At 42.6% G+C, this 24,515-nt stretch overlaps 2 protein-coding genes across 2 annotated transcripts; both read right to left on the reverse strand.

Annotated features, from left to right (window-relative positions):
• Positions 1-228: 228 nt before the first annotated feature.
• LOC134661004 (uncharacterized) lies at positions 229-1,895 on the reverse strand. The gene has a single exon (XM_063516900.1). It carries the CDS (start codon positions 1,819-1,821, stop codon positions 316-318), a length of 1,506 nt encoding a protein of 501 aa, XP_063372970.1. The 5' UTR covers positions 1,822-1,895; the 3' UTR covers positions 229-315.
• Positions 1,896-7,874: 5,979 nt separating this feature from the next.
• LOC134661546 (tropomyosin alpha-3 chain-like) lies at positions 7,875-22,222 on the reverse strand. The gene is made up of 13 exons (XM_063517677.1): positions 22,155-22,222; positions 21,618-21,685; positions 21,479-21,511; positions 21,205-21,258; positions 16,833-16,913; positions 16,435-16,602; positions 15,647-15,760; positions 15,167-15,277; positions 12,298-12,450; positions 12,032-12,183; positions 11,458-11,602; positions 10,477-10,581; positions 7,875-8,198 (listed from the first exon to the last, which is right to left on the reverse strand). Exons 2-13 carry the CDS (start codon positions 21,666-21,668, stop codon positions 8,022-8,024), a joined length of 1,344 nt encoding a protein of 447 aa, XP_063373747.1. The 5' UTR covers positions 21,669-21,685; positions 22,155-22,222; the 3' UTR covers positions 7,875-8,021.
• Positions 22,223-24,515: the final 2,293 nt, after the last annotated feature.

A 24,515-nucleotide genomic window follows, 5' to 3' on the forward strand; every position in this document is an offset into this window, starting at 1 on the left:
ATTAATCAGTCAATAGACTCTATAGAATACTACGACTCTACCTTGAAAAGTAACGGTCTTCCCAACCAAAAATTTTAGGTATATACCGGTCTTTTCCACACTGACCTTGGTCAAGCTTGGATGTCTTGAGTATTAAATAAAAATCGCAGATACTTAAAAAGCTTCTAATTCTGGTTCCACAGAGGTACTTAAGATTACATTGTATGAAAAATATATTTGCGAGTGTGACGCGCACATGAGCGTGTATCTCAGAGCCTAATGGCTCGCTAGGCGTCTATAGAGACGGCGGGGGGCGCGGCCGATGGGCCAACTGGTTTAGTGGTGTACGGTCCCCGCTTCCCCTTCGTTGGTAGGAGCCGCAACATCCTGGGGGCCCTTGGAGGCGTCAGCCTTCAAGGCTTCATGAGTGTCGTCCAGCAGTGGGCAGAGGTACTTCACACCTCGTTTATAAGTGCCCGTTACTGTGGCAACTTCGGCCACTCGCGAAATCCCGTCGGCGCCAGGAAACAATTTGGCGATTCGTCCAAGCCGCCAGTGTAGGGGAGGAGTATTCTCTTCCTTGATGAGGACCAGGTCACCCAGTTGAAGATCTCGTCCTGGAACACGCCACTTCGTCCGTTGTTGGAGCTCGCAGACGTATTCCAATTGCCAGCGCCGCCAGAAGTGCTGTCTTAATGCCTCGAGCCTCTGAAACCTATCTAAACGGTTTGGATTTATATCCGCGAGGTGGGGCGACGGCAACGAAGTGAGCGCGCGGCCGATGATGAAGTGACCTGGGGTTAAGGGTTGGAAATCGTTTGGTGAGGACGACAAAGGACATAAAGGACGACTGTTAAGGATAGATTCTACCTGACTAAAGAGAGTTGCCAATTCTTCATAGGTTAAATGAGCGTTACCTAATATACGATTGAGGTGAAATTTTGCCGATTTGACTCCTGCTTCCCACAAACCACCAAAGTGAGGAGCATATGCCGGTTGGAATTTAAATTGTATTCCCTCATTTGCTGCAAAATTGCAAACCGAGTCTGAGTTTGAAGAAAGATAATCGCTAATTTCCTTGGCCGCTCCTACAAAATTACGTCCATTATCGCAGAAGATCTCGCGAGGTCGCCCTCTGCGAGAGATAAAACGTCGCAGCGAAAGAATGAAAGAATCCGTCGACAGCGTGCTTACTGCCTCTAAATGCAAACATTTGTACCGGAAACAAACAAATATAGCTAAATAGCACTTTGTTATTTTGCAACCTCTGCCATGCCTGTCTGTAGTCATAAAGGGCCCAGCGAAGTCTACGCCGACACTAATGAAAGGGAAATCAGGCGTTACGCGCTGAGAAGGCAGAGCGCCCATCAAAGGAGCAGAAGTGTTGCCAGCTGCGCGGCGACAGGTCACGCATTGCTGCGATACGGTACGCGCAAGCGTGCGCCCCGATACGGGCCATACCGTCTCGCGAACGGCGGCTAGAAGCAGCTGAGGAGGAGCGTGCAGGAGACGGATGTGTTCCTGTTGAAACAGCAATCTAGTCAATCTATGTTTAGAGTGTAACAACATTGGGTGACGTTTGTCAAATGGATAAAACGACGAGGACAGACGTCCACCAACTCTGAGAAGCTTGTCGTCTTCATCGTAAAATGGGTTCAATGATAAAATAGGGCTTTTAGGGCCTAGAGGTTGCTTGTCACGCAACAAATTCAATTCAAGGGGGAAACTAGCCTGTTGTGACAAAGCGACCAGTTTTTTAAACGAAACCTCGAGCTCCTCAGGTTGTAGCACACCCGTAGTTTTATTGGATGAAGGGCGGCAGTTATGCGCAAACCTAAGCATATAAGCTACCGCACGTTGTAAATGTGTAAGTTTCGAATATCGATCGAAATCAATAACATTGGTTTTTTGCGAGTCGTCAGTAATCGCGACGTTAACCTTTAGCTCGGGTAAATCGAGTTCCGAGTTTGCGGAAAACTGAGGCCAGTTATTTTGTGGCTCGTATAAGAAAGATGGCCCGGTCCACCACATGTGCAAATCAGGTAAGCGACGCGCTTCGACCCCTCTAGATGGGTAGTCAGCCGGATTTAACGCGGTTGGAACGTGACGAAACTCACTGCCATCGGTGAGTTCTAAAATATGAGCCACGCGATTGGCAACAAACGTTTTTAATTTGGTTTGATTAGTTTTAAGCCATGCGATTACAATTGACGAGTCAGTCCAATAAAATTTCTGCGCAATCTGGCAGCGCAACGTCTTAGAAACAGCTGACGCGAGCTGCGCGCCTAGAAGGCAAGCGCATAATTCCAATCGCGGAATAGTCGTAGCCTGGACCGGCGCGACCTTGGCCTTGGCGCACAGCAACCTGACTACAACATCGCCCCTCTCATTAGTGGACTTTAAATAAATACAGGCCGCGTATGCAACTGAGCTTGCATCACAAAAGACGTGCATCTCGATATGCGTCGGCGAGTCGCAAAGTACATTACGAGGTATTTGGAGCGAAGTTAAAGACGCTAACCCGTTAACAAAGTCCTGCCAAGACTCGTTTATGTAACTCGGCACGGGAACATCCCAGTCGATTTTTTCAATCCATAATTTTTGAATTAAAACTTTAGGTATAATCGTCAGCAAACACAAGAGGCCTAGGGGATCAAATATTTTACACGAGTCCGATAAAATTGAACGTTTCGTAGGGTGGCCGTCCTTGGCAGAGTATTGAGTAGGAAAATGAATGACATCTGCCTCAGAGTCCCAGCCTACTCCTAGCGTGTGCGACGACGAGCTAATGATCAAGCTACCTTTATTTTCACTGGCGTTTTGTGAGTCGTGCAAAATTGACGATAAATTTGAGCGATATTTGCGCAAGGGAAAACAACCAGCTGCCAGCGCACGCTCAACCGACTCTTTAATATAACGCAATTCCTCCTCTGTGTCTGATCCCGTTAATAAATCGTCAACTAAAAAATCATTTTGAATGATGGTCTTAATTTTTTCATCTGCACATTCCTCGCCCAACTGCCACAAACAGCGTGTACTCAAAAAACTAGCACTTGAAAATCCGTAAGTGACCGTGTTAAGCCTTAAAGTTTTTAAAGGCTCGTTCTCATTGGAGCGCCAAAGGATTAATTGTAAATCGCGGTCGCATTCCTGAACCAGGACCTGCCGATACATCTTAGCGACATCCCCAGTTAAAACATATTTGTAAGTACGAAACCTCAGAAGAATGTTAAACAACGAATCTTGGATCGTCGGCCCAACCATCTGTAGGTCGTTTATAGAATAGCCAGACGTAGTGGGGGCACTGCCATTGAAAACGACCCTTAATTTTGTAGATTCGCTGGAGGGCTTTTGCACAGAATGATGTGACACAAAAAAAGAAGGATCCGGAATGTCAGAATCGGACACAGAGAGATGGCCTAATTCGGCATATTCATTTATAAATTGCTGGTAAGCTGTTTTCAAATCAGGGTTGCGTTTGAATCGTTTCTCTAATGCAAAGAACCGTTTTTTAGCATATCGATACGAATCCCCTAAACAATCGGGTTCCGTAACTAATGGCAAACGCACGTGAAACCTACCGTTATCGTCACGATAAGTGTGAGTGACAAAGTGTTGCTCACATTCCGCCTCTAAATCGGTAAACGGTTGACTAGGTTGGGGCACCTGCTCCAGCTGCCAGAATTTGGTAAGCGAGTCGTCGAGATTATCACTGGTGTACAAGTGATTGCATTGTAAAGAGGAATTGAACGACTTATCGTTCAACATTGAAAATGCATTGTACTTACTGACCACTAACCAACCTAGTTTCGATTTGCGCAAAACAAGCGAATCGTGCCCTATATCAATTTGCTGGCCTTCAACCAGACTCCAAAAAACGTCACCGCCAAGTAAAATATCTACAGGTCCGGGCTGATTAAAATTAGGATCAGCGAGCGTTTTATTACGTGGCCACTGGACGCTCGACACATCGACATACTCTAGTGGCAAAGTGCTATTAATTACAGGCAGCGCTAAACATGCGATATCGAATTTAGATTTTTTATCATGTTTAGACCGAATTTGCACAAAGCAGCGCTCCGGATTACTAGATATAGGAACGTCGGACAATCCGAAAAGCTTGGAATTACTGGGCAGCGGTGCGAGTTGCAATTTCTGTTTAAAACTGCTTGTAACAATAGAAGGCATGCTTCCGCAATCTAAAAACGCGCGCGCTGTTACATAATCATTAATAGCCGGGCTATATATGTCTATGTACGCGGTAGGCAAGAGTATTTGATTTGAGCGCGACACGGTCACATTCGACGACAGCCCGAGCTCGGGCTCCGAACGCGGCGGAGGCGCATCTACGGGCGCAGCGGCAACCTGAGGAGTCTCCCTATGCAACAAAGTATTATGGCGCTTCTTACAAGTGTGACACGGAGCTACTCTGCAGCGATGAGAAGTGTGCCCCTTCCGCAAACAGTTGAGACAAAGGCGTAACCTTGACGCTCCGGAGATCCGGTCTTCAACTGGCAGGGACAGGAATGACGAGCAATCGTAAATCCGGTGCTCGCCGCTGCAGAACACACAGGCAGGAGGAGAGGTCGAGGCCGAAGCAGCAGGAGTGGCTGAAACCGCAAAACATTTGGTGCTAGACTTCTCGCGTTTATTATGAGGCGAGGCAATAGGTTCGCGTTTATTATTATTATTAGTGATAGGCTTATCAGATTTATTACGCTGAACCGATTCCAAAACATCCGCACGTCCCTTTAAAAAGCGATTAAAATCGGCCAATGACGGCATATCATCATTTGAAAATGAATTACTTTTAAATTCCTCCCATTTTAAACTCATATTACTATCAAGTTTATTCGCGACCATATGTATAAGAAGCGTGTCCCACTTATCAGTGGGCTGGCCCAACGTATTTAAAGCCCGTAGGTTTTTGGACACATGATCCACTAAATAGCGCAAGGACTTTGCCGATTCGCGACCAATCTGTTGTAAGTTAAACAATGAGTTTAAATGGTTGCTAATCAGCTGTTTTTTGTTGTCATATCTCTCGCAGAGTAGACGCCATGCCTCAGCGTAATTATTGTCCGACACTTCTAAATTACTTATCACCTGAGCCGCTTCACCGTCCAAATAAGAATTTAGATAGTGAAATTTGTGAATCGGCTTGATGTGGTCGGAACTGTGAATGAGTGAATCAAATGTGTCTCTAAATTCGAGCCACTTAAAATACGAACCATCGAAACTAGCGATTTTAATCACAGGCAAACGAAAATTTAAACCGTTGCATACATTGTCATGACCACAGTTACTTTGAACTTCAGACTTTACGCTGGCGAAATCAGATCTTTCGGCTATCTTATCAATAATTTTCTGCGCCGTTGCAATAAGAGAAATAAAATCATTTTCCATCTCTTCTCTTATGTCAATTTCGGACTGCATATCAGATGTAGTCGCAATTTCTATTTGAGTTTGGATCTGGTCGAATTGTGTGAACATATTACGAAAACGATCCAACTTCAACGAAAGTTCGTCTACATCTTTCGAGGAAATATTTTCCTGAGCATTCAATTCCACAATGTAATTTTTAAATTTAGTAATACGCCCCTTAATGGACGTTCTAGTAGGAATCAACGTAGCCATTATATGAAAAAGATCCGATTTCAATTAAAAACAGCGAATGAGGAAATGAGAAATCAAAAATAAAATATTGGAATAAATACGTAAATTTTTCCGGCCTATGTTCACAGTCACAGTGGTTGGCTCGGTCGGCAACAGTGCTATGCGGAATGCAGGAGTCAGCGGAAAACGCACCGCAGCTGCAGCTGAGTAGTGGCTGTTGCCGGGAGCGATGCGACCGGTTCTTATCTGTAACACGGTGAACACTTGTGTTACTATGGAATGCAATGGAATTTTTTGCGTTGAGATTTAACTGTGCGTAATTAGTAAAATCGCTAGACAGTATTCTATATAGCACAAAGTGGGAGTATGCTTTATGAAATAACGGACTGTTTAAATTAAGTTGAAGAAATTAACTAATAAGAATGTCACTCAAATAAGCGTTCTGTTCTTTAATAGTTTTAAGTTCTTAAATTGTCGTGAAAGACTATAGGTTTTAAGTTTGGCTATAAAGCAGCGATCAGATTATTTCACTGACACTAGCTATTAAATGAGGATACGTGCTAAAAAATGTTTACGTCACTAGTGCAATAAAATGGCATACAATTAAACTTAAGCACGGCGAAGGGTGAAGACGGCAAAGCTAAATAGTCAAGTAGGTGGAGGATAGTACGAGCAGAAAAATAGGAAATATGAAGGAATGGTGCACTTCCCTTGCTAAACCTTGGCTGCGGCGGCGGCGTAGTTCTGACCGGCGGCGGGCTTGAAGTAAGGGTGTCTGCAGCTTCCAAAATGGCGTCGTAAATCTCCGAATATATCTCTGTACAGTGCAACTGGCGTCGTGGATAGGTACACTCCGATAGGCGTCGTAAGTTCAGAATGCTGCGTTGACGCCGGGATGTCCAATTTCTGCCACGTTGTAGCTGTCGTGACCTTTGCTCTCTTCACACGTAGAAATTCCGTTCGACTCGGGCAGAAGCAATCGTTGCGTATTAATCACGTCGATGGGTCACCATGGTCAAGCTTGGATGTCTTGAGTATTAAATAAAAATCGCAGATACTTAAAAAGCTTCTAATTCTGGTTCCACAGAGGTACTTAAGATTACATTGTATGAAAAATATATTTGCGAGTGTGACGCGCACATGAGCGTGTATCTCAGAGCCTAATGGCTCGCTAGGCGTCTATAGAGACGGCGGGGGGCGCGGCCGATGGGCCAACTGGTTTAGTGGTGTACGGTCCCCGCTTCCCCTTCGTTGGTAGGAGCCGCAACAGACCTCATAGTATAGTTTTATTGACATGATAATATTGATAATATTTACCTCCGTGCCGCCAAAGATGCGCCGTGCAGATGCGTCGCGTCCTATCGAGCGGAAGAATGCATATCGCGCGGTGACCTCACACAACGCGCACAACACAACCAGCGCCCACCCCTTCAGCATGGCTCACGCTTCAGACACGAATCGGTCCAAATCGACTATTTAGATACACTTAATACCTAATACATTAGATCGAACATTTACGTAAAATTTACGATAGAAGAATGGACGCTGGACGTGTAGATGACAACTTGTGACAGTTTTGAAGTTTTATGTGCTGAGCTGTGTGAGCTGTAGTTCAGGGGCAAAGCGTATCACTATTATTGTCTATACGAGTGAAAAGAGTATTCTGTACATTTTATTTTAGGCTAGCCATTAGCCATGCATTAGCCATACATAATGGACTGTCCCATTTCCAACATAGACAAAGAGACAAACTTTGTCTTACACTAGTACTATCATAGTACTATCACCCAAAAGAAAAGGATGAGAATAGTTTTCCTGGTTCTTACTGACAGTTTGACCAAATAAAGTTATATAATTCAGGTAGGACTCTACCGTTATCTTATTTATGATTTAACAATTTTGTGTGGCAAGTACATTTATTTGCTTCACGATCAGATAAATACATACTGTATACCTAATGCCCGTGCACTTCGTTGGCGCTTGCCACTCTTGCCAACTCGGGGCTGCGTCGAATCACGGAACGTGACAATCATTTTCACATTTCACGGAACGTGACAATCATTTTATGATCTAGCGGATATTTACCACTAGGCGATAGGCCGCCGACGGTTAGATTTAATCAGTCTTGACACTCTTGAAGAGAAATAAAAACATGCGAGACACCAATTTTTATCAATTTATTTATTTATATTTAACAAATGCAAAAGTATTCACAACAACTAACTTTTCGTGAATCTATTGGAATAAATAGGCATCGTACGAAGTATGGTGTCAATAGTTTTAAAGAAAGCTCTGTCTTTGAACTTCGGGTGTTCAAGTATCGCGGGTCCTAGAAGAAGGTCTTGCACTTGCAGTGCGGCTGGTCGTCGCCGTCGCCGGCCGCGCCCCGCAGCGCCGCCGACACTGCCTGACCCACATCTGTAGTATCACGCATCTTGGAAGAAGGTCTTGCACTCGCAGTGCGGCTGGTCATCGCCGTCGTCGCCGTCGCCGGCTGCGCGCCGCAGCGTCGCCGCCTGCGCCGCGAGCGCCAGCACGCGCAGCTCCGCTTGTTCGAGGCTCTCCTCCAGGCGACCCAGCTGGCACTGCATGCGCTTCTGGGTCTGCGAACAGTATTACCGGTTTCAAAATACACATCCGAGTAGATTGTTAAATAAATTTAGTTGTCTAGAAAGTGTCAAACCATGTTAAGTTTTTATGCCGAGTGCATCGTCAAGTATGGCGACATAACGACATTGTCACTGCCAAGTTATGTTGCCTATGTTGGGTGTGTTTCTCCGTTGATATAATAAATCCACCCTGTCGAATATGTATTTTTGTAGCTCCAGGAAAAAAAATAGAAAAAGAAATAGGTATGGCTCCTCTACACGATGGCACTAGTTTTAAATAAGCTAGTTAAATCAATAAGTAATGCAAAAGAATTGGTAAGGTACTAGCTCACCAATTCTTTTGCATTACTTATTTTTGTGTTTACCAATTTATTTGACTTTATTTTATTCACATAACAACTGTCATACTTGTGCGGCGATGGCGAGGGAGAAACTTATGTTATGACACAGTTATCCGGAAAGTTGACGGAACGAACTGTTGTCCCTCGACGACTATTTTTACTGAAGTTACTGAAGTTATAAATTCTTGTTAACTGGCTCCGCTGACTGAGGAGTCCGTCCCTTGATACTTTCGGGGCATAACTTTTGCCCACTAGACTAGACATATCCACTTGTTAATACAGCCAATGACGATGTTATTTAATTAATGCTATTGGAATGTGACAGATGCTGCTGTATTATAATGGATTAAGCGTCATAATTATTATCAAAATTGATTAGAATGACCAATCATGTTGAAAATGTTGTCATTTAAAATAATCGCCCATCGGTCTAGCTAGGTGGTTGTTTATACATATATTATACTCGTAAGAAAATTATCAATTATCAAGATGGGTTGATTTTTCGCCCCCGAAAACCCCCATATAGCAAATTTTATCGAAATCGTTATCTAGAGCCGTTTCCGAAATCCCCGAAATATTTTATTTTTGTTTATTTAAACTTTATTGCACGATAAAAAAAAAATACAAATGGCGGACTTAATGCCTTAAGGCATTCTTTACCAGTTAACCATTGGGTCAAACAGAAACTTGTACTTAGTGCAGGATTGTAGACAACGAGAAGAAATATGAAACACAAATCAGGTTATTCTAAATTTTAGTTGAAACACCATTGTTTGAGGGCAGCTTACTACATCTCGATTTTAGAACAGACCCTTGGGAAGGTTTTTGTCCAACGTTAGAGACGTATTTTGGTTGATATTATGACGAGGATATAGCTTATGATGACGGTACCTCGTCGCGGTCCAGCTCGGCGGTGGCGAGCGCCTTGTTGGCGGCGGCCAGCTTGCGCTCCATCTCCGTGACCGTGGTCTCCGGGCAGGCGCCGTGTCCGCCTGCAAGAGGTTAGTGTTGGTGACGGTACCTCGTCGCGGTCCAGCTCGGCGGTGGCGAGCGCCTTGTTGGCGGCGGCCAGCTTGCGCTCCATCTCCGTAACCGTGGTCTCCGGGCAGGCGCCGTGTCCGCCTGCAAGAGGTTAGTGTTGGTGACGGTACCTCGTCGCGGTCCAGCTCGGCGGTGGCGAGCGCCTTGTTGGCGGCGGCCAGCTTGCGCTCCATCTCCGTGACCGTGGTCTCCGGGCAGGCGCCGTGTCCGCCTGCAAGAGGTTAGTGTTGGTGACGGTACCTCGTCGCGGTCCAGCTCGGCGGTGGCGAGCGCCTTGTTGGCGGCGGCCAGCTTGCGCTCCATCTCCGTGACCGTGGTCTCCGGGCAGGCGCCGTGTCCGCCTGCAAGAGGTTAGTGTTGGTGACGGTACATCGTCGCGGTCCAGCTCGGCGGTGGCGAGCGCCTTGTTGGCGGCGGCCAGCTTGCGCTCCATCTCCGTGACCGTGGTCTCCGGGCAGGCGCCGTGTCCGCCTGCAAGAGGTTAGTGTTGGTGACGGTACCTCGTCGCGGTCCAGCTCGGCGGTGGCGAGCGCCTTGTTGGCGGCGGCCAGCTTGCGCTCCATCTCCGTGACCGTGGTCTCCGGGCAGGCGCCGTGTCCGCCTGCAAGAGGTTAGTGTTGGTGACGGTACCTCGTCGCGGTCCAGCTCGGCGGTGGCGAGCGCCTTGTTGGCGGCGGCCAGCTTGCGCTCCATCTCCGTGACCGTGGTCTCCGGGCAGGCGCCGTGTCCGCCTGCAAGAGGTTAGTGTTGGTGACGGTACCTCGTCGCGGTCCAGCTCGGCGGTGGCGAGCGCCTTGTTGGCGGCGGCCAGCTTGCGCTCCATCTCCGTGACCGTGGTCTCCGGGCAGGCGCCGTGTCCGCCTGCAAGAGGTTAGTGTTGGTGACGGTACCTCGTCGCGGTCCAGCTCGGCGGTGGCGAGCGCCTTGTTGGCGGCGGCCAGCTTGCGCTCCATCTCCGTGACCGTGGTCTCCAGGCAGGCGCGCGCCGTGTCCGCCTGGAAGATCATAATGTTAGTAACTTCAGATAAATGAAAACAACCATTCCGCAGGCTTGGCCCATGGAGTGAAGTACCTACTTACCTGTTCTCTTATCGTAGATATAGAAAGAAATTCATATAAGCGCTGGTGGCCTAGCGGTAAGAGCGTGCGACTTGCAATCCGGAGGTCGCGGGTTCGAACCCCGGCTCGTACCAATGAGTTTTTCGGAACTTATGTACGAAATATCATTTGATATTTACCAGTCGCTTTTCGGTGAAGGAAAACATCGTGAGGAAACCGGACTAATCCCTAAAACGGACCTAGTTTACCCTCTGGGTTGGAAGGTCAGATGGCAGTCGCTTTCGTAAAAACTAGTGCCCACGCCAATTACTGGGATTAGCTGGGATTAGTACAAGCGAACCCCAGGCTCCCATGAGCCGTGGCAAAATGCCGGGACAACGCGAGGAAGATGATGAGAAAGAAATTCATATAAGTACTTACAACTTCTAGAGAATTCGCTTGTATACGAGACAAAAGACGTTACCAAATCATGCATTCACAATGCCGATCCTTTCTTTCTTGCAGAACCTCATGGTGTAATTTCTCGCGAACACCTCACTTTTATTTCAAAACCGAAGAGTTTGCGGTAGGAAATTCCTCCACGCATTAATCATAGTACGCGGCCATCAAATCAACTAATTCTTCTAACCGTTATGACACCGAAGTGAGTTTGAAGAGGTGGACAACAGTTTAAGGGGTGTTAGGGAGGCACGAAGCAACGTAGTTCGGAGAAATGAGCCGAAGTAGCAAGAACCCAACACGGTTCCCGCGATTCGGTCCGTACGACACGAGCCAGGGAAGTCCATGAGGAGGTTATGACAGTTGTGTCTCACCCGCTGGTTGGCCCGCAGGATCTCCCTGGTGGCGTGGTCGCGGGCGCGCTCCAGCTCGCCGCCGAGCGAGGCGCACTCGTGCATCTTCTCCTGCAGCCGCTTGTCCGTCTGCAACACCGTCTCCTCCATGCGAATCACGTTCAATCTGCATATTTAATACATGTGTCAGTGACAAAGTTTTGGCTATAAAGAAGTACCAAACTACCAAATTTTTCCCGTTGTAAAATAAGGTTGTGTAACTTACTTGAGTCGTTAAATGTTCTCGAACATGGCATTTGTCTCTGCGAGCCGGGCTACGCATGCCTGCGCCTGGGCGACTATCTTCTGTCCCTGTCTACTGTCTGTCTTACTCACTGGAGCCGGTCATCTCCTGTTTCAGCGCGCGCGACATTGGTCTCCGCGAGCTGGGTTGCGCACGCCTGCGCCTGGGCGACCATCTTCCGTCCCTGTCTTGTCTGTCTTACTCACTGGAGCCGCTCGATCTCCTGCTTGAGCGCAGCATTTGTCTTGGACAGCCGGGCTGCACGCGGCTGCGCCTGGGCGACCATCTTCCGTACCTGTCTATCTCACTCACTTGAGCCGCTCGATCTCTTGCTTGAGCGCAGCATTCATCTCGGACAGCTGGGCTGCGCGCGCCTGCGCCTGGGCGACCATTTTCTCCTCGTAGTTTTTCTCTGGGCCCTTCTCGGGCGGCGGCCTCGAGATTGTGTGCAAAAGCATGTGCAACTATAACATGTATTAGAATCATGGGAATGCTGAAGTCGAACCCAAAATGACATTTGTTTATATTATAAATAAGAATGACAGACACTTGTATTAGCTGTAAACTCTAATAGGTACCTTCTCCCTGGCGGTGCTGAGCTCCTTGGCGAGGTTGTCGGCCTTGTGCTCGGCGAGGGCCTGGCTCTGCTGCGACTCCATCAGCCGCCGCTGCGTGTGCTTCAGCACCTCGGGCAGCGGGGATAGCTCCGACAGCTTCTCTTGGAATTTCAGCTGAAAACGACAAGCAATCATGAATTTGTATAATACGGTTATTGGTCTGTGTTTGATAAGGATTCTGAATGGGTTTCAGTATGTGTTCAGCATTTCAATTCTCCAAACGGCTACTATTGCCGATGTCGGACAGAGTCTGTGCGGAAAGAGAAGAGTCGTGGCAGAAACGGGACCTAACATTTTCAATTTTATATGGTAATCAAACCTTTGACACCTGTCTTGTAAAAAGTAAACAAACTTCTGTCATTGTATATTTTTATTAACAAAAACCGCAGATTTTATATATAAAATATTTTCAAAACACGATAAAACCGTAAATAAAACCACAAGGAAAATTATATTTAACATTGTTCACTTTTGTCAGCGGGAAGAAAACGGCTAAAAGCCGACTATCGACTTGCAAAAAGTAGAGAACGTGTTTCCGCTATTGACGGGTATTGATGTTGTATATTTAATAGGCCCCCTAAGTAACTTGTCTCCGGTACATAATCGGTAAGTATATTCATTCAAAATATATTCATTTTCATAAATATGCAGGCAGTTATGCAGGTCATTCATGATCTTTAAAATAACTGACAAATATTCTTGATACTTGCCATTTTATGCATATTTATATGTAATTTTTTTTTCAGGATTGAGTAAAATTACTTACGGTATCTCAAATAAAAGACCACTAAGTAGGTTATAATATGCAAGAATTTGTAATCTACGTGCCGGATTCAAGCACATCCAATTCAGATGAAGATAGTTCTATGAGTCTCCCTGGTTCTGAAGCTAGCTCAAACATAATTGTGTGATAAAACAGAATTAAGTGACATTGAATAATTTAGACTTCGATTACAAAGAATAAAACTTTTCAATAAAATATTTCTTTATTTGTTCGTTAGTTACGAAATTATACTTCATATTTAGCAGTGACTTTTCGACGAAGTAAAATATCGTGAGATGAGAGAACCGGACATATCACAATAAGGCCTACCTACTTATGCACTATTTTTATATCCCAGATAGTTCTAGTTTTAGTAGTTTTGTCAATCGCACTGTCACTTTAATATCTGACAATTAAAACGAAAGTTTGTTTAAAAAAAAATATGAATAAGGTAGGAAAAATTAGTGCCTGCGCTAATTCAGAGGATTGAGTTGACGAGCCGACAGCACCACCAGGCTCCCTTTAGTAAACCGTGGCCAAAAACCGGAACAAAGGGATTCAAGTATCAAGACCTTTAGTGTCGTACTATAATCACGTGACCAGTGTTGTCAGCATAGCAAAAACCGTAAAATAGCACTGGCGCGCCCTCAAATCCCACGACTCTTCTCTTTCCGCACAGACTCTACACATGTCGAAAACGGGAAAATCGGAACTATTGTGTGGGGTGGTGGGCATGGTACGTCTATGTATTGCTTCACAGCTAAAATAGTAGGTATGCTACCAACGCATGAAATAAACATTCGGACTCGTTAACCATACTAGTGCCTACTATATTTCAGTACTAAATAATCAAAACGACCAATCACTATTTGGATCCAAAAGGATTTGATTTAAAATAAAAAGATCACATGAAACGTTCAAATCTTTATTCCAGTCTAAACCGGTTCCAACCCTACACCTCTGACCCGAGAAGATTTAACCCGGCAACAAACTCGGCGGGACACATCTTTTCAAAACAACACATAGTTTATTTATTTTACAAAAGTAAGCTTCTAATGGCACATAAGAAATCAAAATAACACTTGGAATAAAACACTTAGCTAAACGTTTAAAGAACGTGAGAATCTATAAGCTTTCAGAGTAATCCTTCAGGTATAAGCCTTCAGGAACGTGGCGAATTAGGCACGAGCTTGGCTAACGTCCGATCTCTAGCGCGGTCTGATCAAGAAGAAAGGAAGCAAGTCCCAGCGGCGGAGCCAACTGCTCCCGCCTCCAATTCAAGTTGGCAAACATGCCTGACCAGTCTACCAACATAACGACAAGAATGCCAACTCGTGCCTACGTTCACTCAAGATACGTTGACGTTCCAAAGCCTTCTACCTGTCATCTTAGTTCAATACGCCAATAGATGGTGGCGTTACTCTCTACGCAACTTTATTATTCCGTTACAAGCAAATAATACGTAGCCAACCATTGCTAATCGACTTTATACAGGCATCTAACTATGAACTGTAACGCTGCAATACGTTCTTCTGGTGTCTCGCTCCGACATACATAGTCGTCATCTGATTTTCTAGCTCAACCTGCATCCTGCATATAAGGTTACCGCGAGCCAGAACCTATATGACATGCTATGATGATTGATGATCTCCGCTCGACGACACTATATGGAAACCTTGCGGTATTAAATTTGATTTTAGAGGCCGATGCTGCAGTACAACTACAAACAACAACACTGTTAACTGTCCATCGGTGAACCTTTATTACAAATGGTAGTTAACAATGTGGACGATGGTACTAAGAGTTTGAAATCTGACAAATAATAATAGATCCTAGACTAAACCTAAGAGAAAAGTAGTACTTTAACCCTTTGAACGCCAAGAATACCTAAAGTCGTCGTTACTTAGACGGTGCGAGAACTCACATGCGAGTTTCATTACATTGCGTCATTTGATTGGTCGGCTGAATTGATATAACCTCAATGGTCCGCAATGTAACTAAAATCGTATACAAGTTCACGCGCCGTCTAAATGAGCCCTTATCTAGAGGTACATCTGCAGATTGTACCTTGATCCGTTGGATTTCGAGGTTGATCTGGTCGGCGATGCGCTGGTTGTCCATATCCTGTATCGACAGTTGTCTCTTCTGCTCCTCGATGGTCTGCTGCGCGCGTTGGAACTGAACACAATACAGATAAACAATGATAGATAAGCCACGTGGGAACTAAGGCTAATAGTGTTTCTGTTTGTATTCAAGCTACAGGGAAAAAATTCCACTAGTTGGATTGGTAAAGTTAAAGCTGCGATAGATGGCTCGTCAAGCCATTGTACACAGGCAACCAAAAATAATGTCGGCATTATATGAAGCTAACCCAGCACTATAGCCTCTGTATTATCAACAAGGGTGTAAGACTAAGACAATCGAGGTGCCATTATCCACGCGGTCAACTGATAACTTTATTTCATTTCATCACTTTAATGCCAGGACATAAGGACCCCCGATAGTGAGTTAGTACCTAGTGTTGGTGGATGGTGTTGGTGTAGGTACCTTAGCGCGGTAGTCCTGGACCTGTAAGTTCTGTTCGGCGAGGAGCATGCGCAGTTCATCAATCTCTTCTCGCGCCTCGCGGTAGCACTGCTTCAACGTGTTCGTTGCCACCTCCTGTCACATGATTTATATAAACTAGATTTTTTAAGAAAGATCACTGTTTATATGAAATTTCACGATGACAGACGATAAAAGCGGCCAAGTGCGAGTCGGACTCGCCCATGAAGGGTTCCGTATTTAGGCGATTTAAGACGTATAAAAAAAAAACTACTTACTAGATCTCGTTCAAACCAATTTTCGGTGGAAGTTTACATGGTAATGTACATCATATATTTTTTTTTAGTTTTATCATTCTCTTATTTTAGAAGTTACAGGGGGGGGGACACACATTTTACCACTTTGGAAGTGTCTCTCGCGCAAACTATTCAGTTTAGAAAAAAATGATATTAGAAACCTCAATATCATTTTTGAAGACCTATCCATAGATACCCCACACGTATAGGTTTGATGTAAAAAAAATTTTTGAGTTTCAGTTCGAAGTATGGGGAACCCCAAAAATTTATTGTTTTTTTTTCTATTTTTGTGTGAAAATCTTAATGCGGTTCACAGAATACATCTACTTACCAAGTTTCAACAGTATAGTTCTTATAGTTTCGGAGAAAAGTGGCTGTGACATACGGACGGACAGACAGACGGACAGACAGACAGACAGACATGACGAATCTATAAGGGTTCCATTTTTGCCATTTGGCTACGGAACCCTAAAAAGGCAATAATCTCCATGAAACCTGTTCTAGCGCGTGCTCCTTGACCCCCAGCATGTGTACGGCGCGCGCGCCGAGCAGCGCGAACTTGTCCTCGAGCTCCTTGAGCCGCGCCGCCGCCTCGCTGCGCAGGCTCCGCTCGCGCTCCGCCTCCTCCTTCCGCTTCACCACCTCGGCGCGCAGCACAGCGCACTACAACGGCACACTTTTAAAACTGCTTTTTGAAAGAGACCCAAATTGTTGTTTTAAATTTGCCAAATAAATTGTCTATTAGGTAGTTTCATTATCAGGAATAGACTCAAATGAGGCTGATCAAGAATAAATCAATCACAACCTCGTCCTAAGTTATCCTCGTTCTGCATTAGATAGTTAAGAGTGTTAGACAGTTAAACTCTCTGTGTTAGAAAGTTAAGAGTTGTTGCCTCAGTGATCTTGGATTTGAAGCTCTCCTCAGTCTGCTGCAGGCGCACCGCCAGCGACGCTGCCTCGCGCTCGGCGGGAGTCTGAAACATAAGGCTTAATGGTGAAGAAGCTAATAAAAGAATTAGTTTTCTAACACAATGTATTATTGTTATAGAAATAAATAGATAAATAAAAATAAATGCTTTTTGTACATTGACCCGCTTGTACAAAAATCAACAACTTGTACATTTCTGAATGGGATGTACAGCCCACCAAATCTGCCCGCCAAGACGAGCAAAGCGAAGCGTAAGGGCACTACCTAGGTACCTTTTCTCGAAGCGCTTCGTCTTTTTTTGGACCCTCTTAACTTGGGTTTGGATTATACCAGATAAACAAAACTCTTGGGATATGCTGTCAATAGTGGACTTATTAAGCATAAAATGTTTCAATTGCATAGCTTAAGATTTTATTAATGTCTAAAAAACCCCGATTTCGTCACTGACTCACTAACTCACTCACTCACTATTAATCATCAAAACCTCTAGGGTACTTCCTAAAGTCCTAGGAAGCTGAAATTTGGTATGTGAGATAGTATTAGTCCACAAACAACAAAAAAATTTAAAAAGTTTAAATTATTAGCCCTTAAGGGGGTGAAAAGGGAGGTGGAATTTTGTATGGGAAATCAATAACCGCGAAACCGATTGATTTGAAATTTGGTATGTAGATAGTTATTATTATGGAGAAGGATATAAAAGGGTGGAAAAAGGCGTTAGGGTAAAAAGGGGGTTGAAATTTGTATGGGGAATCAGTAAAAAGCAGATTGTATATAAAATATGATTTCTAATAGTAAATCACCCGCAACCCTTTAAATCAGAAGATTGTCATAAGCAACTTACAAAAAGATGTGAAATCCCACCAAAAACATTTTCATGTAAAATGTTACCAAGACGAAACCATAAGGCTCGCACTGACAAAAAGTTATCAGATCTCTTGTAGAGCCAAGCTTCTAACTCTACAAGCCCTACCTTCACAGACTCTACACCTTAGTCAAAATATGTGACTTGGCCGTTTCATTATTACAAGAACTATTTTATAATAAAAAATAATGAATAGTGAATAAACACTAAAAACACTGATGACATTAAGGTCGGGTAAATATACATATTTTGGGACGTTTAGTTGGCTTGTTAAGATGTTTGTGAACTCGACCGTAGGTACCAGATTTCTGAATGGGATGTACAGCCTACCAGATCTGTTTGGTGCACAGCTTTTCACCACATTACAAAAGAATAAAGTGCAAAATTGTAAACATATCTTTGAACTCGACTGTACCTAATTCGGCTAACACCGCATTATGAAGAGTTTACAAAGAGCACAATATCATCAGTTGTAAAATATAATTAATTTTTGTGAACGCAATAGAAATAAGAAGTTATACGCTCCAGCACATGAATCAAATTCCTTCACCGAACATTTAGATATCTACCTAAGACATCTAAGTAGCAGTAGGTACTCGTATTTGAAAGAAGCGTCGACAACCCTAGCGTTATGTCGGCGCTCGCGGTGCCGGGAGCGGCGTATTGAAGGTCATTGTATTTTTGTGTAGGTATCAAAACAGTAGGTACCTATTTGCGTTTTCTTTGAGAGATAAGTATTTGTTTTTAAGAACTATTATAGTAGTTAGAAATATGTGTTGTCAAATAGAACCACGTCTTGTCAAACAGCGCAGATAGAAATGTGTGTTGTCAAACATATTTTTTTAATAAATCCAAAAAAGTATGGTACATTTCAAGCTTATATTAGGTTCTCCAAACGTAAAATGTAACGTAACGTAACGGCGAAATTGGGCACTGATAACTTTAGTAGGTACCACTGACTTGTAATTCTCGCGCTCGCGCTTGACAGCTGAAGTGTGCGAAAGGGAAGCCATCACGTATATGAACATCGCATGAGTGCGAAAGAGTCAGACTACAAATGAGAAAACGTGACCATTTTTGAGTTTGACGACGGCCGCGGACGGCCAAGAGCGTATCACCGTAATTTTCAATATGAAAATTATACACAAATTCGGAAGAAAACTATTAGATAACGTAATACAATGAAGATAGTGTCTTGTAGTGTACCGGATTGCAGTGTCACGGGGCCAAATAAACCTAGCAAATACTAATTTCAGAGCAATTATGATATTCCGAGCGAAATTTTCATAACGATATTTTGTAAAATTAACAGCGTAAAAAGTGTAAGAAGCCGTTTTATACAGTTAATTATAAGTTTTTCTTCCCTTGTCTGCTAATATTTTATCATATTACTTAATAATTTAATAGTAGTTTATGCAACAGTGATATAATAAGGGTTCTTAAAATTCAAGGGTCGAAGTTACAAAACGAGACGTAGTCGAGTTTTGTAAAAAAAGACCCGAGAATTTGAAGAACCAATTATGAGCTGTTGCATACATTACTTTTTCTGACAGCTGCAGCAAAAAAAAAAAAAAAAAAGAGTTATTATTAAAAAAAAAGAGTTATTATTAAAAAAAAAGAGTTATTATTTAAAAAAAATTGAGTTATTATTAAAAAAAAAGAGTTATTATTTAAAAAAAAAAGAGTTATTATTGTAAATGAAAACATAACTCTTTCAATCAAGATGATCGGAACTTGTATCTTAAAAAAAAATAAAGCAGTTGTATTATACTCATAAGATGACTGCTAGCAGTCATCTTATGAGCCTATAGACAAAGCATTCAAATGACATTGCTTTAGATATCACTGTCAGTCATTTAATTGACACATTTAAGTGCTGGAGTAGAAAAAATATTTTGTGTAAAAACAAACTGTTACTTTACGCTAGGGCTTGACAAAATGTTCAGATGACAGTATCGATAACTTGTCGGTATATTAATAGCTATAGCTAGTCAAGCAAACCTTGTCAGTAAAAAAAGGCGCGAAATTCAAATTTTCTATGGGGCGATATCCCTTCGCGCCTACATTTGTCAAATTTGCCGCCTTTTTCTACTGACAAGATCTGCTTGACCTATACGTAATCATTTCTTCACAAGACAAGACATCATTATTAACCTTTTTCTACTCCAGCACTTAAATGTGTCAATTAAATGACTGACAGTGATATCTAAAGCAATGTCATTTGAATGCTTTGTCTATAGGCTCATAAGATGACTGCTAGACTGGTATGTTTTCATTTACAATAATAACTTTTTTTTTTTAAATAATAACTCAATTTTTTTAAATAATAACTCTTTTTTTTAATAATAACTTTTTTTTTTTTTTTTTTGCTGCAGCTGTCAGAAAAAGTAATGTATGCAACAGCTCATAATTGGTTCTTAAAATTCTCGGGTCTTTTTTTACAAAACTCGACTACGTCTCGTTTGCATAAACTACTATTATAACCGACTTCAAATAATAACGATTGTTATACCCTTTTGAAGGTGCACATGTTTAGCAGTAAATTTAAACTTCACTTTCCAACACAGTAAGAATTAGACTAAGATAAGTCTGTAACGATTTTGATAGCACACGCAGTGCAAGTGTTATTTATACCTACGTCATAATGTCGTAGAATTTTAACGTTGCAAATAACACATTTGAAAAAAGCGGCCAAGTGCGAGTCGGACTCGCCCATGAAGGGTTCCGTATTTAGGCGATTTATGACGTATATAAAAAAAACTACTTACTAGATCTCGTTCAAACCAATTTTCGGTGGAAGTTTACATGGTAATGTACATCATATATTTTTTTTTAGTTTTATCATTCTCTTATTTTAGAAGTTACAGGGGGGGCGACACACATTTTACCACTTTGGAAGTGTCTCTCGCGCAAACTATTCAGTTTAGAAAAAAATGATATTAGAAACCTCAATATCATTTTTGAAGACCTATCCATAGATAGCCCACACGTATGGGTTTGATAAAAAAAAAATTTTGAGTTTCAGTTCGAAGTATGGGGAACCCCAAAAATTTATTGTTATTTTTCTATTTTTGTGTGAAAATCTTAATGCGGTTTACAGAATACATCTACTTACCAAGTTTCAACAGTATAGTTCTTATAGTTTCGGAGAATAGTGGATGTGACATACGGACGGACAGACAGACGGACAGACGGACAGACGGACAGACAGACAGACAGACAGACATGACGAATCTATAAGGGTTCCGTTTTTTGCCATTTGGCTACGGAACCCTAAAAAGTAGTTAATAAAGCAATCAAACACCGACAGATTATTAATATGTTGTAACATGACATCACTATTTTTGATCTCACATAGACAATTTACGCACACACTTCCATTTCATTTTTGTTCTTGTCTATTCTAATTATATGGTAGGTACTAGCTAGTTAATCTAAGTTACCTATATTATTACTAATGTATTGTTTGGCTCACCGGCGGCGCGGCGGGGTTGCACGGCGCCTGGCATGGCGGACACACGTCGCACGGCTGCAAAATAATTATTGCGAAAAAATATAAATAGGTTACTCCTAGTTTTCTTTCATCAGGATTGACTACTCATAGAGACGAAGGAGCCTAAAGGTGGCATTCCACAAAAGTTAGGTGCAGCACATTTGTTTATGAACATTTTGTGCACGCACAATTAGTGCACGCATCACTGAGTTACGCATCCGTCTCCACCGACGAAGCTATTATGCTTAGCAATTACCTTCTTTTTAGCTGCTGGTGTAGCTTCCACCGGCTGAAACAGCAATCAATAAACTGAATAAGTATTTTACGTAGTAGGTAATTACGCTAATCATATCAACGATATCGAATATAAATATTGGATGGATCGGCTTGCATACCTGGCGCGTGCACGCGTGTCTGCAAGCGTGATTATCTTTGTTCGCCTGCATCGTGATGTGTATTCAAACTGCCAATATAAATATTATTATTAGTTTAATTGTTTTGTAATTATATTAACTTAGGTTCAGTCCCTCAACTCCCGGTACTTGTTTCGCCTCTCTACACTCTACATAATATACGAGGTTCTCAGGAGAATACTGGAAGTTTAACGATAGCAAATAACACCTGATTTAATAAATGACATCTCTGTTATTCGGTTAACAATAGAAATACACGAATCTTTAATAAAAGCCTTAACGTTTATTTCCAAAGTAAGTGAGTCTAAGGCTTGTAGGTAAACATTTTACATGTAGAAGTGCCCCTCCCTGTGGCCTATTAGCTGAACAAATGTTTAATGTTTGATGCTGAGGCGGAGATATATGAGAGAATAAATCAATTAATAATGCTATTACTAAGGTAGCCTAAAATATGATAGTAGGTACTCATAAAAACACGCAAAGCGTGATTATATCCGTGTTATGCCTAAATATACGTACCTCCGAATAGTTGTTATAAATAGTTTTGCATCTCCGCACCCGAGCCGCCCTGTTTCAGCCAACGTCACCTGTCACTGAGTGGTCTGTGTCTATGGTCCGTCGAGTCGAGGAGGCCATGGACCATCCATCGATCATGGACCCATGGATGGTGAAATATTCTCTTTTTGAAATGATCTAAGTACCAAACAGTTTGACTCTGTGTCCACCGTGGAGTTCGGAGGCACATTTCATAACAACTATAGCACAGAATAAGTAATCCCATTATCGTACAGAAGGGCCACGCACCGCCCCGCCCCGATTCGCATTACCTCGCCCCGCGACTGGCCGCGACATGAATCTGGCGAGCTTCTGGCGTCCTCTAAGTAAAGCGACTTACCCTTACCCACACGTACATACACAATGACGTGTGTACAGACGTGCCGCACACACAATATAAACGAAAATGATTTTTGATGTATGGCGTGTCCGCCCTGTGACTATTGCTTATGCCTAGTATTGCTCCAATGTTTTGCCGCCAGAGTGTAGCACTATCGACGTAAGTATACCTACCATAGAGTAACTTAATACATACTGTACCTTAAACTGTTTTTGATAAGTTTCACACAATCAAAAATTATGTCATTGATACATCAAGGCGGTTTGTTTACAAAGGGTCTACCGGGAAACGCGAAATCGAAACTCAGCTATCTGCCTCTTTATCGCTCGAATATGCAAGAGTGATAGAGTGGTTAGATAACAAAATTTCGACTCTCTCGTTTGCGGTAGACCCTTAGACACGTGACTTATGTGGGAGTGGCGCCCCCTACGCAGACTTTCGCGTAATATTGCCCATTCATAAGACATAATATCTTAAAAAGTGGAAACTCCTTTTATTATTTCCTTTCGTTAAGGCGCCCTTTTATGACTGTAAGTATGTTAAAAGCTTGGTTAAAAGGCACTGGTTTAGGAGATAACAAAATGTATTCTGACAAATAGTAAAAATAGACAAATCAATATCAAAAACCATTTATAAACAAAAATAGGTAACGTAAAAAAGGTAGATTTATAAAAAATGTTGTACACGCCCACTGATTAACAGTCCGCCGGACGGTATCGGCCTGTCAGTTGTTCAGAACGAGGAGGCAAATTGACATTTTATCACGCCAGGTGGTGCCACCATAACATAAATGGTCATTTTTTGTCAATTTTCTTAAATAACTTTATTTGAAAATTTCAAAAAGTATAAGTAAATTTGAGATTCTCAAAATGAGCTCTTTCATTGAATATGTATGTGTTTAAAATTCATTTGTTTACGTTACATGCCTGTCTTTGGGTCACAAATTTACATATGTGTACCAAATTTCAACTTAATTGGTCCAGTCGTTTTGAAGAAAATGTGCTGTGACAGACGGACAGTCAGACGCACGAGTTATCTTATCCTATAAGGGTTCCGTTTTTAGGGTTCCGTAGCCAAATGGCAAAAAACGGAACCCTTATAGATTCGTCATGTCTGTCTGTCTGTCTGTCTGTCCGTCTGTCCGTCTGTCTGTCCGTCCGTATGTCACAGCCACTTTTCTCCGAAACTATAAGAACTATACTGTTGAAACTTGGTAAGTAGATGTATTCTGTTTACCGCATTAAGATTTTCACACAAAAATAGAAAAAAACAATAACTTTTTGGGGTTCCCCATACTTCGAACTGAAACTCAAAAATTTTTTTTTCATCAAACCCATACGTGTGGGGTATCTATGGATAGGTCTTCAAAAATGATATTGAGGTTTCTAATATCATTTTTTTCTAAACTGAACAGTTTGCGCGAGAGACACTTCCAAAGTGGTAAAATGTGTCCCCCCCCCCCCTGTAACTTCTAAAATAAGAGAATGATAAAACTAAAAAAAATATATGATGTACATTACCATGTAAACTTCCACCGAAAATTGGTTTGAACGAGATCTAGTAAGTAGTTTTTTTTATACGTCATAAATCGCCTAAATACGGAACCCTTCATGGGCGAGTCCGACTCGCACTTGGCCGCTTTTAAATATTTGAATTTTAACTGTGACAAGGTGTTGCCACAGTGAACGCGAAAAATACATTGTAATATGAACGGCATAACTGAACACCCTAAACAGAGTTAATAAAGAACACCGACCACCCCCATACGACGGCGCGAGAACTTTGTACATGACATAAAATATTTTTACATTTTTGTAATTTTCGTATGCAAACTGCCACGCTGCTGCTATAATTTCAAAACCTAAAATTTGACCAAAATCTAGTAGCAGTGTATTTTCGCCGTAGCCTTAAAATCTATTGGTTTGAAAATAAACGTAAACACCTAATTTAACGAAAAAACATGCTTAAGTAATACTGTTACATTC

Source organism: Cydia amplana, chromosome Z, assembly GCF_948474715.1.
Source record: "Cydia amplana chromosome Z, ilCydAmpl1.1, whole genome shotgun sequence".
Taxonomy (NCBI): Eukaryota; Metazoa; Arthropoda; class Insecta; order Lepidoptera; family Tortricidae; genus Cydia; species Cydia amplana.